This window comes from Xyrauchen texanus, chromosome 4 (genome assembly GCF_025860055.1).
Source record: "Xyrauchen texanus isolate HMW12.3.18 chromosome 4, RBS_HiC_50CHRs, whole genome shotgun sequence".
In the NCBI taxonomy this organism is placed as follows: domain Eukaryota; kingdom Metazoa; phylum Chordata; class Actinopteri; order Cypriniformes; family Catostomidae; genus Xyrauchen; species Xyrauchen texanus.
In genome coordinates, this window is record NC_068279.1 from 37,456,824 (window position 1) to 37,476,509 (window position 19,686).

At 39.8% G+C, this 19,686-nt stretch overlaps 1 protein-coding gene across 2 annotated transcripts; it reads right to left on the reverse strand.

Annotated features, from left to right (window-relative positions):
* Positions 1 to 10,542: 10,542 nt before the first annotated feature.
* On the reverse strand, positions 10,543 to 18,520 carry LOC127642909 (metaxin-3). 2 transcript variants are annotated; one of them, XM_052125351.1, is made up of 10 exons: positions 18,384 to 18,520; positions 18,098 to 18,151; positions 17,795 to 17,864; positions 17,521 to 17,597; positions 15,124 to 15,216; positions 14,812 to 14,994; positions 14,420 to 14,496; positions 13,406 to 13,578; positions 12,440 to 12,528; positions 10,543 to 11,523 (listed from the first exon to the last, which is right to left on the reverse strand). In XM_052125351.1, exons 2-10 carry the CDS (start codon positions 18,098 to 18,100, stop codon positions 11,425 to 11,427), a joined length of 864 nt encoding a protein of 287 aa, XP_051981311.1. In that variant the 5' UTR covers positions 18,101 to 18,151; positions 18,384 to 18,520; the 3' UTR covers positions 10,543 to 11,424. The 2 variants fall into 2 exon arrangements, with proteins under 2 accessions (XP_051981311.1, XP_051981310.1); XM_052125350.1 differs by lacking the exon at positions 18,098 to 18,151 and having other exon boundaries at positions 18,384 to 18,469.
* Positions 18,521 to 19,686: the final 1,166 nt, after the last annotated feature.

Consider the following 19,686-nt stretch of genomic DNA (forward strand, 5'->3'; position numbering starts at 1 on the left):
GCTGCCGCACTCGATGCTCTGAGCCCAGATAGTGTGGGCGAGCCGGAGTCAGAGGCACTCTAAAAGGTGGTGCTCGTGGAACCTGAGTCAGTTGTCGTGTGGCTTCTGACAACTTCATTCTCTTCTCCAATACCTCAGAAACATTGGGGCCAAAAAGATGTCCTGGTACAATTGGCAGTTCTCTCAGTGTCTTCTTACAATCTTCAGGTAGCTTTGCCTGAGCAAGCCATACCTGACGCCGGGCTGTTAGGAGGGTCGCTGAAAGTGTCTCAAGTTCCCGAGTCACATGACCCATAGTCAACAGAGCCGTCTGTAAGAATTGAGATGCAGAAGCGTCAATGCTCGCTGACTCTAATGTGTTGCTGCAGGCAAGGAGCAGCTGGCAGATAGTATTCTCAGCTCGAGTTATATAGGCTACCGACTCGTATGCCTTCTTTAAGAAAGTGTCAGTACGTCCGCATTGTGCACTTGGGCAGCGTACATTGCCTCTTAGAGCCTCATCTGGTGATACAACCAAAGCTGCAACTGGCTGTTCAATTGCAGGTGCCCGTCCTACCCCAATGGAGTCAGCCTCAGCCATTGTGGCAAGAGTGCGGGCTGTCTTTGACCTCCTCTTAGGCACATTGGGACTGGTAAGTGCACTGGAGAATTCTGTCACAAAATCCTTACACGGTGGCATTGTGAAAACATTACTATCAGCAGCTTGTCTGAAGAACACATTGGTTTGAATGGGTTGGACAGGTGATTTGTCAAGACCCAAACGAGCCACTGCCATCTGCAGAACAGATAACACATCATCTGGAGAAGATGGGCCTGCGCCCGATGAATGTACAGACCCACCGCTCGAGCCACCTGTAGCATATAGGTTAGAAAAAACATCGTTTGGGAGGGTGGGTTGTATGTCAGGTTCCACCGATTCTCCATCAAGAAAATGTGAATTAGACGCGCTCATGGAGAGAGCGTCAAAATCTATAGCATGTGGGGGTTGGAAATCACTCTCATCCACTGGTGTTTTCTCAGTATGTGGGGCCGACATTGGGGGTTGTAGAGACTGAAGACGACGTTTCATCTCCATCATTTCTGAAGAGAGAGACGCTATCGTCTTCGATAACAAGTGTTCTGAAGTGTCTATCTGTATTACAGATTTCTTTTTGCTCTGCGGAGCGCCGGTCGCTGCTGACGCTGCGACGCTTTTGAGCTGTCGCGGCTGTTGTCGCGAGGCAAACAGGCGAATTAATGTCTAACTCAGCAAGGCGAAGCTGTCTCTCTGACATCGGTAGCATACTACATTGCAAACACGGATCAGTCAGGGCCTCCTTTAGATGTTGGCGCCTAAACATGATGGGCAACGATCGTGTCCGTCGTCGGGAAGAAGTGTATTCGGACACAACTTGCATCTTGAGACGGAGATGACAGAGCTATGATCCATGACTCCGTCAATAACACGTCCTCGGTTAGCACCGTAGGCACTTATAACTGTAATAACACCCACCGAAAATTCTATAATGAAACGCTCTTACAAGTACATAAAGTCAAGTCTGCCTTTGGATAGAACCACGAGGCATGCGATGACAAGCACAATGGCAAGTATACAATTAATCTAAGATGTGAAAACAGACATAACGTTATAGGTATGCGGTGGACGCAACCTAAGCGCGGTCGAAACCAGCCACCGGATAGTACCGTGAAGCACAGAGTATCGCCGACACAACCACAATAATTGTATACACTCACGTAATGGGGAAAAATCCAAGATATCCGTCCTGATGATAGTGTAGAGCGCTGTCACAGCTTGAGAGGGCTGAATCCTCGCAACTCAGGAAAGCTGCACGGGACAGCGTGAAAAACAACGACCTATCAAAAGCGAGAAAGCGAAAGAGGCTGGGCACCGAGTCACTGTGGGTTATATCCTTGCGTCTCGGTCTGCGTCATGACGTGACTTTGTTGTTATATTTTTCTCGATCTATCTAGCTGGCGCAGCGATTTATCCACTAGTGCTTTGCACTGCCTCTGGCGGTCAGTAGGAATGAAACAGAACCAGGAATTGTGACAGTTTTGTGTGAATATTTTAAAGTGACAACGACATGGCAGATGAAAGCGCACTTGCGTGTGTTGACCAAAAGAGGGCGCCAAAGCCCACAGAAAAGGCTGTAGAGGAGAAACTACAAAGGCTGAGAGGAGAACGCAAGGGAAAGTTGGCGCAAATAACCAAACAGAAGAATGATTTAGCCAAATTGAAGGAAAATGAAAACAATGTTAATTTCATTAAATATGAAGCATTGCTACGGTTTGAAAGATACTTAAGACAGTATGAACGGATTAATGAAGAGTTGTGTGAGTTAATAGATGAAGATGACAAGAAAGCGGTTCAAGATGCTTATGAGAACAAATATTCGGAATTTAAGCAGTTTATAGAAGACACAAACAAATGGATTGCAGATGTTTTAAAAGATGAGGAAGATGATATTAGGCCACATGACAGTGTATCCAAAGCTAACTCCATGGTAAGCCATACTTCCAGTACTAATTCTGCAATGCTGAGAATTAAAGCTGAACGTGAAGCATTGTTGGCAAGAGCTGCAGCAATGAAAAAGAGAGAAGCAATAGAAAAAGAAGAAATTCCCTTGAGAATTAGAAAAGAGCAATTGGAGCTTGAAACTGAGCTTGCTGCTTCAGATGCCAAATTAAAGGTGTATGAAGAATTTGAAGACGCTCATGAATCTAACTATGATTTATTAGAGCCGCCTTCAGGACCCAAATTTGAACCCCTGATGCGTAGACAAGAAAAACACAATGTAGTTGATTATGCGTGTCGTGGAGCTGGTAAGCCATCCCTTACATTCAACCCAAAGCCAGCCACTCAAGTTGGTGTTTCAGTTAGAAGAAAGTCATCATCAAGGTTTGATGCTGTAAGCATCACGCCACATCTTAATCATGATCACACTGATTCTTCTACAGATAGCCTGCATGAAGTGCTACAGCGTCAAAACGAAGTCACCGAGATGCTCATTAAACAACAGAGTTTGTCTCAACTGCCTCAAAGAGACATATCCACGTTTACAGGAGATCCTCTGACTTACAGATCTTTTATAAGGGCATTCGAGCATGCTATCGACAGTAAAACAGACAGTCATCAAGACCGGCTGTACTACCTTGAACAGTTCACGAGCGGGGAGCCACTTGATCTCATAAGGAGCTGTGAGCACGAGACCCGACAGAGCTTACAAAGAAGCCAGAAAACTACTTGATCGTCACTACGGAGATGAAATGACCATTGCTACAGCTTATATCAAGAAGGCTATGGAATGGCCTCAGATAAGGCCAGAAGACAGAAAAGGATTGAATGCTTTTGCTTTGTTTTTAGTTGGATGTTGTAACACAGTAAATGATGTCGACTACATGGATGAAATGAACAATCCTACCAACATGAAGTCCATTTTATCCAAACTTCCATTCAAACTGAAAGAAAGATGGAGAAGTTATGCTTATGACATTCAAGAAAAAACAAGGAAAAGAGCCAGGTTTCCTGATTTAGTGGAATTTGTGTACAAACAAGCAAAGGTTGCCAATGACCCGCTGTTTGGAGATATCTTGGACTCTACTTCAAGTAATCAGAACAACTCAAAAAAGCAAACAAGCATTAGAAAAAGTGAGTCTAAAAGAAGCAGCTTTGCTGTGAATATGTCTGCTATCGAAAATAATGTTAATAAAAGTCAACCTGAGAAGAAACCTTTTGCAGTCAAGTCAGCAAGTGTCTTTCAAAGTCCCTGTCTTTACTGCCAGAAGAACCATGCACTGAATGCATGCAACAAGATTCGAGAACAGCCTCTGAAAGAAAGAATTCAGTTCTTGAAAATGAACGGCCTTTGTTTTGGGTGTCTGACGGCAGGTCATATGTCCAAGGACTGTAAAAAAAGGGCCTCTTGTCCAGATTGTTCATTCAAGCACCCAGCTATCTTGCACGTTGTTAAGGAAGATGCTTCATCAAAGAACAACAGTGCGAATGACAGCTCACAAAGCACAAGTGAAGTCACAAGTGCCCTCGTGTCTGCAGGGTGCAGAAGAGGTGACCATACTGGGGCCGGGAACAGTGAGTGTATTCTTCCCATCGTACCTGTGCAGATAAAACACAAGAAAGACACAAACATAATTAATACCTATGCTTTCCTGGATCAAGGAAGTACAGCGACTTTCTGCACTGAAGACTTGGCGAAGAAGTTGAATATGCGAGGCAGAAAGACAGAATTCCTGCTTCGCACTATAGCGCAAGAACAGAAAGTGATTAGCTATGACCTTAACGATCTGGAGGTGTGTGGTATAGAAGAGCAAGATTACATTCAGCTGCCCAATGTGTATACTCAGCCAGATATACCTGCAAAAAAGGCCAACATCCCACAGAAGAAAGATTTGGAGAGGTGGTCTTACCTGAGTCGAGTCCATCTCCCAAAACTTGAAGCAGAAGTTGGTCTGCTCATCGGTGTCAACGCGTATAAAGCCATGGAGCCGTGGGAGATCATTAATAGCCAGAACGACGGACCATACGCTGTGAAGACAGCTCTTGGTTGGGTCGTCAATGGGCCAATTAGCAGATGCCAAGAGAAAGAATCAGATGATGGCAAAAGACAAAGTTTCCTTTTCAACCTTATTTCTGTGATAAGCCTTGATGACATGCCGATGAAGCACTACAATGCAGATTTTCCAGAAAGAAGATGTGACGACAGACGAGAACAGTCTCAACATGACAAGCAGTTCAAGCATACGGTGACAGCATCAGCCCAGCTCGTGGATGGTCACTTCCGCATCAAGTTGCCATTGAAGGATGACAAGGTGAAGATGCCATGCAACCGTGGTATTGCAGAACAGAGGCTTAACTCTTTGAAGAGGAAGTTCAGTAGGAATACAGACTTCTTTCATGAGTACAAGGCTTTTATGGACAACATACTGGAAAAAGGCTACGCAGTAAGGGTTCCAGAAGAACAGTTGACTCGCAGTGATGGAAGATTATGGTTCATTCCACACCATGGGGTGTACCATCCAAAAAAGAGGAAACTCAGAGTCGTTTTTGACTGTGGGGCAACTTACCAAGGTGTGTCCCTAAATGACCAGTTGTTGCAAGGGCCTGACTTAACTAACACCCTCATCGGAGTGTTGCTGAGATTCAGACAGGAGCCTGTTGCCATGATGGCAGATATCGAGTCCATGTTTTACCAGGTGTGGATTCCAGACACGGACACAGATATGCTACGCTTTCTCTGGTGGCCAGGCAGTAATCTGAATGTGGAAGCAGTAGAGTACAGAATGTGTGTGCATCTGTTCGGTGCTACATCATCCCCTAGTTGTGCGTCATATGCATTGAGAAGAACAGCAGAGGATGCAGCATCAAAGAGTACCCCAGAAGCCACACAGACAGTCCTCAAGAACTTCTATGTGGACGACTGTTTGAAGTCGGTAGCCACAGAAGACAAAGCCGTTGCTCTTGTGAGGGAGCTGATGACGTTGTGTGCCAGTGGTGGTTTCCATTTGACCAAGTGGGTCAGCAACAGCAGAACCCTGCTGGGTTCCATTCCTGATCACGAACGAGTGGCTGAAGTCAAAGATCTTGATTTGGAGCATGATGAGTTACCAGTGGAACGGGCATTAGGCATACAGTGGTGCACAAGTTCTGACAGCTTCAAGTTCAAAATAAATCTGCCGAACAAGCCATGCACAAGACGAGGCATATTATCTGTAGTCAGCTCAGTGTATGACCCAGTGGGTTTTTTGGCACCACTCCTACTACCTGTCAAGCTCATTTTAAGAGATCTCTGCCAAGAGAAGAAAGGTTGGGATGAAGAGATCCATGAAAAGTCATGCCGGACATGGATGAAGTGGCTGACAGACTTAGACAAGCTTTCAGAACTCAGTCTGAACAGATGTTTCAAACCCCTTGCATTTGGTCCCACAAATGCTGCTCAAATCCACAATTTCTCAGATGCTAGTCAAGATGGATATGGCGTTGTGTCGTATCTTTTGCTGACAAATTACCGGGGTGAGAAACATGTAGCATTCTTGATGGGAAAGTCCAGAGTCGCTCCACTTAAACAGATCACGATCCCGAGAATGGAGTTGACAGCAGCGACGGTTGCAGTCAAGATCGATCGGATGTTGAAAGAAGAACTTGAAGTTCCCCTGTTGGAGTCAGTCTTCTGGACGGATAGTACAACAGTACTAAAGTACATTGAAAACGATGCCCTACGTTTCAAGACCTTTGTGGCAAACCGTGTCTCTTTCATTAGAGAAGCGACTACATCTTCTCAGTGGAAGTATGTCAATACCTCACAAAACCCAGCAGATCAGGCTTCAAGAGGTTTGAAGATTCAGAGCTTCATGGAAAGTAAAAGCTGGTTTCAGGGGCCTAGTGCGAAATGAAGTTGAATGACCGGAACAAGCTTAACAGTGTACTTACCTGACTGAAGATGATGTTGAGGTGAAGACATCCACTGCAGTGTCATGCACAAACTCAAACGAGTGCACAGATCCATTCAACCAGCTTGTTGAGTATTACTCAGGTTGGCATAAGCTGAAAAAGGCGGCAGCCTGGATTTTGCACTTAAGAAGGACGTTGCAGCACCTGAGCGAGAAAAGAAAAGAGTTTGAGCAGAACATACAGCAGAATGAGAATGATCCAGAGAAGTGCAGGTTTATAGTTGAACAGCAAGTGTTAATGTGCAAAAAGAACCTGGAAAAAAGAATACTTACCGTGGAAGATATATCCAGAGCTGAAATTGAACTGGTTAAATACAGTCAGAGACAAGCTTACACGGAGGAGATACAAGCCTTGCAGCCGGGAGGCTCCCGTGTGAAAAAGAACAGTTGTATATTCAAACTGGATCCATACTTGCAAGATGATGTGTTGAGAGTAGGAGGACGTTTGAACAGAACGGCGATGCCTGAGGAGGCCAAGCATCCTGCCATTCTGCATAAACGGCACAGAATAGCTCACCTCATTCTCCACCACATCCATCAAGAGTGTGGACATGGAGGTAAGAACCACGTCTTAGCCATATTGCGACAACGGTATTGGATACCAAGAGCCAATGCAGCAGCAAGAAAAGTGATTTCAGAGTGCAACCTCTGCAGAAGACTGCATGCAAAGGCAGGAGAGCAGAAAATGGCAGATCTGCCACAAGACCGTTTGCTCCCTGACAAACCACCCTTCACCAACACGGGTGTGGATTATTTTGGACCTTTTGAGGTCAGAAGAGGACATGCAAAAGTTAAGCGTTATGGAGTGCTCTTCACATGTTTAACTGTCAGGGCAGTGCATATAGAAGTAGCCCATTCTCTTGACACGATTCATGTATTAATGCCATACGGCGTTTTCAAGCAAGAAGAGGCCAAGTGTCAATCATTCGTTCCGACAATGGCACAAACTTTGTCGGTGCTGAACGAGAGTTGCGTGAGGCATTGTCAGAGCTGGATCAGTTTCGTATCAATGAAGTCATGATGAGAAAGGGTGTGCAATGGATTTTCAACCCGCCTGCTGCGTCCCACCACGGCGGTATTTGGGAGCGTCAAATCCGCACAGTGAGAAAAGTACTGAGCTCTGTTGTGAAGCAACAGCTCTTAGAAGATGAAGGATTACACACTCTCCTATGCGAAGTTGAAAGCATCATCAATGGGAGACCCTTAACCACGAACACAGATCACCCCAATGACCTTGAACCGCTGACACCAAATCATCTGCTCACGCTGAAAACACAGCCTAGTTTTCCACCTGGTGTGTTCGCTAAGGATGATGTTTATGCCCGCCGGCGCTGGAGACAAATACAATATATGGCGGACCTGTTCTGGCGAAGGTGGACTCACGAATACCTACCGCTTCTGCAAGAACGGCAAAAATGGCTTGGATTGAAGAGAAGTTTCAAGGTTGGAGATGTTGTCCTCGTCGCAGATTCATTCCTTCCAAGAAACTCCTGGATGTTAGGCAGAATCATGAAGGTGATACCCGACTCCAAAGGCGTTGTCCGAAGTGCTGAAGTTCGGACGAAGACCAGCATCATTCAAAGACCCATAACTAAACTTTGTTTATTGCAGGGAGAAGACTGAAGATAGAAGAGAAAGACTTGAATAAAATAGAAATTACCAGTTTGAATAGTCTGTGAAAGTATTTAGTTGTTAATGCTTTCTAGTTAATCCATCCATCCATCCATCGTCAACCGCTTATCCTGTGTACAGGGTCGCGGGGGGCTGGAGCCTATCCCAGCTAACATTGGGCGAAAGGCGGGGGACACCCTGGACAGGTTGCCAGTCCATCGCAGGGCCACACATAGACAGACATACACTCACACTCACACCTAGGGCAATTTTTTGGAGACACCAATTAACCTAGCCTGCATGTCTTTTGGATGGTGGGAGGAAGCCGGAGTACCCGGAGAGAACCCACGCACGGGGAGAACATGCAAACTCCACACAGAAAGGCCGGGGCAACCAGGGTTTGAACCCACAACCTTCTTGCTGTGAGGCGACAGTGCTAACCGCTGCACCACCGTGCCGCCCCGCTTTCTAGTTAATGTTTACTTTAAATACTTCCCTGTTAAGAGAAGTAGATTCTTGCTAAAAGGAATTGAGAAAGTGTTAGATGTAGGAGTGTAAATGGCTTCAGTTTAAGTTTAAGCTGATAATTGATATGTTAAAGCCTAGTCAATTAGGGACCGGGTTATGTTGAAGCCATTTCTATGGAAGTAATAATATTTTGAGTTTATTTTGTAAAACCTGAGAAAACCTGTGTTGCATATGGAACGTAGAAATTTGAATGTAAACAGTTTACCAGTGATCTAGTATAATGTAATTTGATTGGTTGTTAGATTTAGTATGAAAGAAATAGAATCCTGCGAAACAGTCAGAAGCCACTGGACTTTGGAGCAACACAGTCTTTTGACCTACACGGAACTACAGTTAATTATTAAGAAAAGTAAAGATCCTAAGTTTTTATATTTTATGTTTTGAAATTCATAATTAAACAGTCAAACGAAGAACTTTGGATTCAAGACTTTTATTTACTGACGTTTTGTGTTGAGTACAAAAGAACTTTGAAGTCCTAAACTAGTGAGTCAGCTTGTTGCGCTCACACCCATGTACTACTTAAAGGCCGATGTGGCCTCTGTACCAAAAAACTTGCACTCCCCTGCTATAGGCTACAAACAGCTTCTTTCTCATTGGCATACCCACCAGTTCAAATTATGCTGTTATTGAGATCTATTAATTTTTACGACAGTGAAAATTCCACATAAATGCACCCAGAAGTGGTTGGCACGTGGATCGTGAAAGATGTAAGTGACATTATGATGCACAGCAAATGTAAGAGCCACAAATTACTAAGATATAAATATTTACAGTACATTTTTTCTTTATATAGATGTGAATATAATTAGTAAGAACAATGTATAATAGAATATTTTAACATTTCAACCGTATACTTATAATAGCAACAATTACGTTGCATAATGTTGTGACATCTCGCTAGGACTTTTAGTTTGAAGATGTGAGTTTGAAGTGAGGCCTTGTAACATTCTTTCTGGTTAATTTTTTTATTTTTAATAAATGTTCTTAAAAGAAGTTACTGGACTACTGGATGTTACTTGCGTTCAACTCGGGCTCACAATTCATGGTGTTACAAAGAAATAGAAGAATTAGACGGAGTCTTTCTCTGTGGAAAATCAAGAGTGCAAGTCAAACTGAAAGAGAGTCATGTTCTTGAGTCATGCAACAAGATTAAAGAACAGTCACATATGTGTGTGGAAATTGTGAAGTCAAAAGGCTTGTTTTGGATGCTTAACACTAGGCCATCTTAGCAAGACATGCAGGAAGAGAAAATAATTTAAAGAATGCTCTCAGAGACACCCAGATATTCGATACATTAAGCAAGACAGCAGAGATAGCTTGTCAAATAAAAAATTTAATAGAACACAAGACAAAAAGACCTCGTGTGCCCAAGTTTCCCTCAATCACCAATCAAGTGATTACTTGGGAGTCTGGAGGAACTGACTGTGTGCTGTCAACTATGCCAGTAAAAGTCCAGTTTAAAAAAGGTGACAGATACATAGAAATGTATGCTTTCTTGGGCACAGGAAGTACAGCTATGTTTTGTACTGAGTAACTGCGAAAGTCTGAAAGGAAAGCCAACTACTGAGCACTGTCCTTTCCATTCAGTTGAGGGAATGTGAATTTTGGGAAGTGGTGAGTTGTAATAGCTTCCATGTGACATCCATACAAGAAGTCTTACAGCTGTCTCTCCGTTACTGTAAAATTGGAGCTACATGGAAAGTTGTGCATTTTTTTTTTTTAAATCATGAACTAGTTATAAAGTCAAGATATGTTAAGATGTACTGTATCTACTATCCACTCAATGCGAATGTTTAAGAAATGGTGGGGATGAAGCTAAACTAACTAAACAGCTTTTAAGTTAAATGTGTTCTTCCCCTTTTAATAATATTAATTAAAAAAAAAAATATCAAAGAACTTTATTTTATTGCAAATGTAAATATATTTGAACATTGCTGTACATTGATACATTATGAAATATACAGTTTCTTAAGACACACCTACAAATGAATCAAGTGAGGGCATGGCACTGCAATGGACATTTAAGGCCTTCCTTTCATGTAAAAAACAAATCTCCAGAGGACTATGAATAATAAATGTATACACAGTACACACACACACACACAAATACATTGTGTGAAGTGATCTTTTGCACTAAAAGTAAAAAAAAAAGAAGTGTAAAATCACGCAATCAAGAATGCGCTCAGTGCAAAATATGGAATGGTGGAATTAAATCAGTTATGCTGTAATGAAGCACAATGAGGACATTTGTTTAATACAGCAGCGTGCATGCCATGTGCATTTAAATGAGAACTTATATGAATATATATATAAATACATTTAGACTTCTATTATTATTATTAGCATCCTGATTGTGCAAAGCTTATACTGAATAATAATTCAAATGAAACGCAGTGTTTAACTGGAGGCGACTGGTCTTTTATAAGTCAGCATCTCAACTGTCAACAGTTTCTCAACAATCTAAATTGTCAACTCAATGCTTCTATTATGCTTATATTAAGCAGTGTTCATTTCCCTTTTAATGATATGTAGATACCACATGTGCTAATGGTTTTTAAATACAGAGAATCCCCATTTAACTAGCCCTTTATGGAGTCCATGATTGTTGTGTGTTGTGAAATCAATTACTGAAGCCACAGAAGACAAGCATCTGGCCCACATTTCAGCAACAACAAAAACTAGCATTAATTTATTATGAACTCATCAGCCCATTAGAGTTTTTATATAATGGAAGTAGCTTTGGAAATACTTTCCAATGCAATCCTCCTTCCTGGTGAATAAATAATGCACAAGTCAGTGCTTAAAGGGCGGGGATGGGGTTCAGGCAGGGGTGGAGTTCCTCTCACTGGCAAGGGCTGAGTGTTTGGCCTCATGTCTGTGCGGTCTGTGCTGGGGACTGCTGCGAAGGTTGTCATCCATCTGTTACATAAACACACATCACAGTAACAACACTTAGACCCACAGGACAACCAGTGGTAAAAACAAAATACATTTAAGAAGACCAAGAACTGAATTTTTAGATGCAGGTGCAAACAGCCTTTTAATTATATTGATTCCAGATTCCATGTTACACTACCAAAGTCTGGACAGACCTGCTCACCCATTATTATCCCTTTTATCCACATTTAGCCACAAACTGCCAAAACTACAGCTCTGCGCACTCTCAAACAACCAATTTGCTCCTACACATCCATGAAAAAAAAATGTTGTAAAGAAATTATTATAAGCCTCATAATTATTACACTACAAAACTAATTCCAAGCATTCAAGCGTCAGCCTTTAAAAAAAAAAAAGTTTTTAAGATCATGAGAAACATACATTCAGTTAAAGGTTCTGTAAGTGATTTTTTCATGGAATTTTCTTTCCCTTATCATAAGATATGAATGAAATAAGTGTCCTGAGATATCTCACCTCTCTCTGTGTCAGCTGTACTTTTTAGTTTTTTTTGTTAACAGCAAATAAAAATGTGTCCGCAGACATTGATGCTTTTCAATTGTCAATCATTTATTTTCCTTGTTCTCATAGTGTTGTATTTGAAGCGGATCACTGAGACCATGATTCATAATGTTTGCCAGTTGAGGGAGCTATTGTGCCACTGTTGAATTTGATTGAACAAACAATGCTGCTCTTTTGATCGGTTTTGGTCTCAAAATTATCTTTGGAAGGCAGGTTTTGGGATGTGCCTAATTAAACGGTTCAGTCACGTGAAAGCTTCAGAACGCTAAAATCACACACAGCTGTAGTGTACATTTTGCAATTCAGTTATGAGATAGATATGACATTTCATTTCCAATGACATTAAACTAAGGAGCAAATAGGCAGATTTTGCCAAGACCTTTTCAATAAGGTTGGACTCTTTGTTAACAAGCTGTGTCAGTTTCTGTAGGTTTGCATCAACTGGATCATGGGAAGCCATCGGTGTGCCTAATGAAAGAGTAAAGAAAGAGAAAAGACAGACACTGATTCTAAAGAGAAGCAGATGTTTTCTTGCACATGGGAGAAATGTTAGTGCAGATTCAGAATGCAGCCAAAGAGACATATTGTAGCAAATCACTTAAAATAGCCTCAAGCCCCAAGATGATGCTGTTATTACTCTTTTAGCTTTCGCTTTACACAAAATGTCTCAGATTGAAAGCAATGGAAAGGTGATGAATCATTGAAGTGTAGTTAAAGGGATAGTTCTCCTAAAATGTAAAATTCAGTCATCATTTACTCAGCATCATGTCGTTCTAAACTCATATGACTTACTCTTATCTGTTGAACACAAAAGGAGTACTTATAGAATAATGTCCTAGCTGCTTTTTTTGCTCTCCATATAATGAAAGTGAACAGGGACCACAGCTGTCAAGCAAGATTTAAGGCATGATTCTCAGTGAATAACAACTTATATTTCAGTCTGTTCCTCACACAAAGCTATCATATGGCTTCAGAAGACATGGGATATAGTGCACATTTCGTATGGACCACTTCTATTATGCTTTTATGGTGCTTTTTTGTCCTTTTTGGAACTCAAACCCTAATCCGTATCCACTTTCATTTTATGCTCGGACATTCTGCTTAACCTTTTCTTTGGTGTTCCACAGTCATGAGGCTGAGTAAATTATTTTTGAGAGAACTATCCCTTTAAATTATGTAATTCTATCCGATTCAACAGCAAACAGATTTCATAAATAGAGATGGAGATAAACTAATAAAAAGTTAGAGATAAAGATAGTGAAAGAGCAAAAAGCAGGCACAATACTTTATATTTTTATTATTAATAATGGACTACAGCAGTTGTGACAGTGTTGTTACTGCTTACCGTCCATTCTCTTGTCAGATGTGGCATCAGTGAAGTAATTTTTAAGGATGGTGTTGCAGAACTGGCAGAGATTATCAAGCTGGTTCAGGTGCTTCTGAAGCTGCCCGCTGGGCAGAGGGGCTTTAAGGATGGGGGCAATGTGACCAAACACAAACGCGTCCAGGCTTTTAGGTCTGGGAGATGGATAACACAATGAATGACACACAAAAAAGATTACATTTACAGTTAACACAGTTCTGTTGATGGATGAATTATATAAACTATAATGTGAAATAACTGTTCACCTAGCAACTGTGTATATCACTGCACAACACAAAAAAAAGCTGCCCAGGAGCCTTCCGAAGATGGTCGCAGAGTGAACTGACTTGTTAAAAAGGCTAAGCACAGCGCTATGATTTAAGTCATGAGTGCAATTTAATTCTGAGGTTCATCTTCCAATTATTGCAGCATCTGTGTTATCTATTATAAAGTCCATTCCATATCAAGCACCACTGATACAAAGTCAGCACATTCATAAGAAGTAAATGGATTGTTCGCAATAAATTTGACCGCCCCATTATTTCGGTGACATACGCCATTTATATGCATAGAAAATGTGATTCTTGTCAGGATGTAATATTATTAAGAATTTTCATCTAGGTGACACAAATCATTGCTAGTACTAACTGTGATTGTTCAGCACACACTTCACTTCAACCGATTTTGAAGAAACAAAAAAACATTTATTGAAATACAACATAATTAAACCAAAGAATATTTCTAAATGAAAATTACACTTCAAACAAAATGAAAATGTAATAAAAAAAAAAATCATACCAAATTTTACCCAATCATACCAAACTTTTTTCACCAGCCCCTTTTGCATTAACTAATAAATCACTCTTAGACAACAGGTGAAAAAATGCCAATACAAATTAGATCATACAATTGTAAATAATAATACTAAAAATAATACATGAAAAATAAACCATGACCTCTAGAAAGTTTAATACAAATCTCATAATTTTTTCTCACGTGTTTCCAAAGAAGTAGTTGGAGTTTCCAAGTCTGTGGGAGAGCAAATTCAGACCCTCTTTGGCTTCAGTGTAGATCTGAAAATCAATTCTCTTACTAACCATATGATCATTGCATTGATTATTATGAAATATGACATAACTACAATAGCACATTCTTTGTGTCAATTGACCACATATCATGACCATCTGGTTTCTACACTGTGTTCAGGAGAACAAACACTCTTTTCCAGAGCAAGTTAAACTGTTTTATATCTATTAAACCGCAGACATTTCTCAGACAACCCTTGATACACTTTATATTACCATGACATTGAAAAACATTGTAGATGAATTCAATGTCATGCATGAAACTGTTGGCAGTTTATCAAATCATACCTCATACCATCATACCTTTCCCTCTACCTCTGTGATGTTAAGCAATGGCGACTCTCCTTTGGTCAGTAAAATACGGGACAGAGCCAAGCTAGCCTGCCGACCCGGCACAAAGAAGTTGAGAGGGAATGGAGAATGTGATGAAAACCAGGGCCGGGTCAGGTTACCATAGTTCTCTGCATCCACCCAGAACGTGTGCAGCTTACAATAAACAGCAAATACATAATTCAAAACTTAATTCATAAAAACTATATTTTACATTACAAACATTGTGCATAGTATACCAGAAATTATATTAAAAAATAAATAAATGTATGCAGATGCACCTACCAGAGCTGGCCGCAGTTTTTCTTCCAGCAGTGCAATATAAGCCATTGTGTCTGCTCCTTGTTTAGCGGTCAACTCATAGTCAGCATTGAATCTCTGTGTGGATTAAGGGACACATTTTCAATTAGGGTCTAACAAAATCATGCCCAGGTCACATTATCTATGGAGCCAGATTTGTGCCAAAAAACAAAATCTGATCTGGTAAAAACAAGTAATAACAGGATAAAAACAACTATTATGTTGTAAAAATTACATTCATTGTTATTTTAACTAGATGATTTTGACATGACAATTAATTTACTGCTTATTCATGTGCTTTATTCACTTATGTCCATAGTACACTACTTAGTATGTATTAACTGCAAATAAAATCAACCTACAGGAACAGTGTAGCATCATAGCATAGTTAATTGAACTGATCTTTTTATACTTAATCCTCACTTTAAACCATCAAGCAATTTGAATAGTTTAGTTAATTTATTAACAGTTCAATCATTTATGCTTTAAAGATACACTCCGTAAATTTTATCCCATTAAAAAGGTTGTACTCCTAAAGAAATGAATAGTAATTTTGAAACATATGTAAAAAATCATGAACACTCACATGAGATGAGGACTCTAGTCATATCAGTAACCTTATGAAGGCTGTTTTAGTCTATATGGGGCAGGAGCGCATGGACCAGGATCACATGACCAGCTGAATACTACTTGCTTAATCTCAGTAACCATCTTGTTATTGGACACTTTCACTCTTGGAATAGTGAATTTCTACAATGGCATCTGAAACTGAAAACTGTTTATTTTGAATGATGCTGCATCCACACCACTAGGTGTCACTGTAAGTTCAAGAAGACATGAGAAAAAAGTTACTGAGTGCACCTTTAAAGAACATCTAACATTGTACATTATTTAAAGATATTAAGTCTTTAACCCATACTGAGCAGCAAGTGTACTGTCATGACCCTGACACTTTTTGTCTTTGTTTATTCACATTGTGGCAGGATCATGACAGTCTCCTCTGCCTGCTTGTTTCTGTGTTTCACCCTCTCACAGGTGCCACGTGGAGAACGCTAGCTCCGTTTAACAGTCAGCAGCTCCTTACTCCACAGTGCTCATTATCATTAAATAGCTGTCAATTAATTGGCACGTCAAATACATGTAGTTAAAATTACAAAGGACATAATTTTTACAACACAATTTTCACTTTTCTAATCACATTATTACTAGTAGAAGATGTATTGTTTTAGCTAGATCAGTTTCATTTTTACAACAAAATAATTTTACTAGAAAATTTTGTATTTACGACAATGGTGTAGGTTTGGTTTAAAAGTTGGTAGGACATACTGGAAGGAAGACATTATTCAAAATCTTTTGAATGCATCTATTTCCTCATATAACAATTATAATTTCCATTTCTATTCTTCTACACCACCTTATTAAATATTAGCCTGTTTTTTACTAGCACTATTTTGAAGGTTCAGTTTTATTTCCATTATTTTATACAGGACATTTTTAGACAAATTAATTTTATAGACAAAACTTTGTTTTCCTTTCTACACTAATGTTCTTATCCAATGTTCAAAATACTAGATGCGTACTAGACACGTGCCTAATATTTTCTATTTATCTTTTATAAACTTTACTGATGAATGCATTGATATCATAAGTTAATTTGTATTCAGTAAAAAAAATATCATGCAGCCCAACTGGCCACCATTAAATACTTAATTTGGGATGGCAATCAGTTGTCTGTGCAGTAATACTTTATACTTTATTTAAAAATTCTACACCTCTAATCCACCCCCTTACCTCCCAAAGTCACTCAAATTCAAAGGTGTCTTCTTTTACGGGTGCTTACTGCCTGTAAAAGCAGAATCTCCAGACAAAAATCTCAGGATGTATTTTGACTTAGTCTTTCAATTCTACATGTAAAGTATCCTTGTTAAAATCAATCAGTTTCAAGGATTGTAGTCAAGATAGTAAGTAATCACAAATGACTGTGATTGGTGCATCCTGAAAAGTAACAGGTGCCACGTGACAACACCTTTTATACACTGCTTCAGAAGATGTTGGAATTAATTTACACATGAAAAATGATACTGAGATTTTTTAATAGTCATTAAAATTAAAACATATTATAAAGTTAAAGTATTTTTAAGTGGTAAAATTGCCCAAAAGTTAGTCGGATATTTTTTAATTTTCTGAAAGTTGATAGGGGCATGTCCCCATCACCCCTACCTAAATCTACGCCTATGATTTACAATATATCTTGTTTTTACTAGAAAATAGGTTGTTTTACCACATAATATGTTGTAATAACGACATACAGGAAATATTTATATAAATAGAAGTAATAACGACATAAAGGAACTATTTATATAAACAGTAGATATTGATTACCTGTTTTCTCAGGAAGTTTAGAATTTGTGTTGGTTCTGTGACAGTAGATTCCTCATAGAGTAGTTGTGGCACTGATGCTGTGGAGGGTTGAAATATATGACAGCTCGACAGCTGCAGATTAACTATCAAAGAGGCTATTCTATATGTGCCCATATACCTACTTAACGTATGCACTTCAGCAACGTCAGGCATTCACAACAACATAACATTGGCATGGATGCTTGTGGTTACATAGCACACTTTCATCATACATTTACATACATTCCTTACTCACCTGTTATAGTCCTCCATGTCCAGTCAATATACTTTACTGTAAGATTTGCACCTGCAAATTTTGCATACGCCTATAGGAGAGCATTAAGAACATATCAGGAGAACAGTTGATGCATTTAAAGGAGTGTAAATATTGATAATAAAAAAAATCAATAATGCCACTAGGACTTTTATTATGCATATAAGGGTTATCGGCGACTTAAGCCAGCTGCAACTAAAAGCTGCACAAAACACAAGCACGCATATGATCTATGAGTCTATAAGTAGAAGTAACTAGTGAAACGCGTGCAAAAAGTGCCCATACCATCACATCAATTCAGCAGTTCCTCTGACCTTCAGGACATATAAAACCGGCAAGCTGTGCAATACATATTTGTTTACATTATCAACCAGTCAAACCAATGCAATGCAACTGAATTGCTTTTTGCATAACAGTATTGTCTTTAGCTATAAGACTTTTATTAACCAAAGAGACTGCTAGCTGTAGCTATCCGGATCAAAGGACACGTCTCAAAAATACAAAGACATTACTGAAGAAATGTAGTGTCTTTTAAGCCTTTATACAAGCCTTTAAAGCAGCCTATATTTACCAGCACGATGAGGGAGTCTGTGTGGACAGACGGCAGATCCCAGTCGCCGCCCCAGCAGATCAGCTCTATGGGCTCCTCCATGTTTGTTTGCATGATTGAGAATACTTATAGTCTCGTTTGAGATGAGCCAGTTCGAAGAACCGATCACCGGTAGGTGCATGCCGGTTAGAAATCTGTCCGACTTGCTGTGACGTCATGTCGGTCTATTTTTTTTTTTTTTTTTTAGCTCTAATATCAAGTTTTATGTGTATAAATTATCTGTTAATATTCCCAACACTCTAACAGTGCAATCTCTGTATGGAATATGTGATTGTATCATTATTCAGAAATATCAGAATCAGAATGAGATGTATTGCCAAGTCTTCTCAGGTACACAAGGATTTTAAAAAAATTTATTTATTGTTGTGATAGGAGAAACAAGGACACAGAGAACATTACAGTGAGACAGAATATAAAACAAGGTTCAAGCATAAATAGACATACAAATAATAGGCCATGTAACAGAATGGCGTATGTACAGGTGCAAGTTGTAATTTATGTGCAAGGTAGAGGTATGTACAGTTATTGAATTAAATATGTGAATTTACATATGTACATGGGGTAGGTATTTACATTATTGTACTATGGGAGAGTCCTGAGGCTGTTTAATTTTAAAGTCTTTGAGGGTGGGCAGTGGGGCACCATTAATCCTCTCAGCAGTCCTGACTGTCCGTTGTAGTTTCTTTCTGTCTGATTTGGTGGCTGAACCAAACCAGACAGTTATAGATGTACACAGGACAGACTCTTGAGTAGAACTGTGTAAGCAGCTCCTGTGCAGGTTGAATTTCCTCAGCTGGTAAAGGAAGTACAACCTCTGCCATTTCAAACAAGCCTAAGGTAACATCCTGATTTCCCGAAGTCTTGCGAGAGTCGCATGCAACCTTTGGAATATTCGAGATGCCATACACCTCGCTTTGAAAGTAGATGGCTGCTCTCTTGGTGATTCAAGTGCTTTGTTGTTAATAAAGTGGATGCAATTTAAATTCTGTTGCTTTTAAATTAAATTAAATATGATGAACGAGACACTCAATGTACCTGTTATTTAATTCCCCCCATTAGACGTGTCTTTCCATCCACTTTTAGTTTAACAAAAAGACGTATTTGAGATATTTCAGAAATATGATACCAATCACATATCCCATACAGAGATTTTCAGAATGTTGGGAATATTCACATATAATTTATACAGTTTTTTGGCATATGTCAGCATGACATCAGAGCAAGTCGGACCACACTCTTCTAACTGGCATGTACCTCATCACTG

Bases quoted from the DNA above. Each gene is read 5' to 3' on its own strand.
- LOC127642909 (XM_052125350.1), bottom strand. From the start codon at position 18,464: ATGGAGGAGCCCATAGAGCTGATCTGCTGGGGCGGCGACTGGGATCTG. The intron at 13,579-14,419 runs GTGAGAAAAAAT...TCCATCTCCCAG, and splicing joins AACTACTTCTTTGGAAACAC to ACCTAAAAGCCTGGACGCGT. The intron at 12,529-13,405 runs GTAAGCAGTAAC...CTCTTTCATTAG, and splicing joins ATCTGACAAGAGAATGGACG to GCACACCGATGGCTTCCCAT.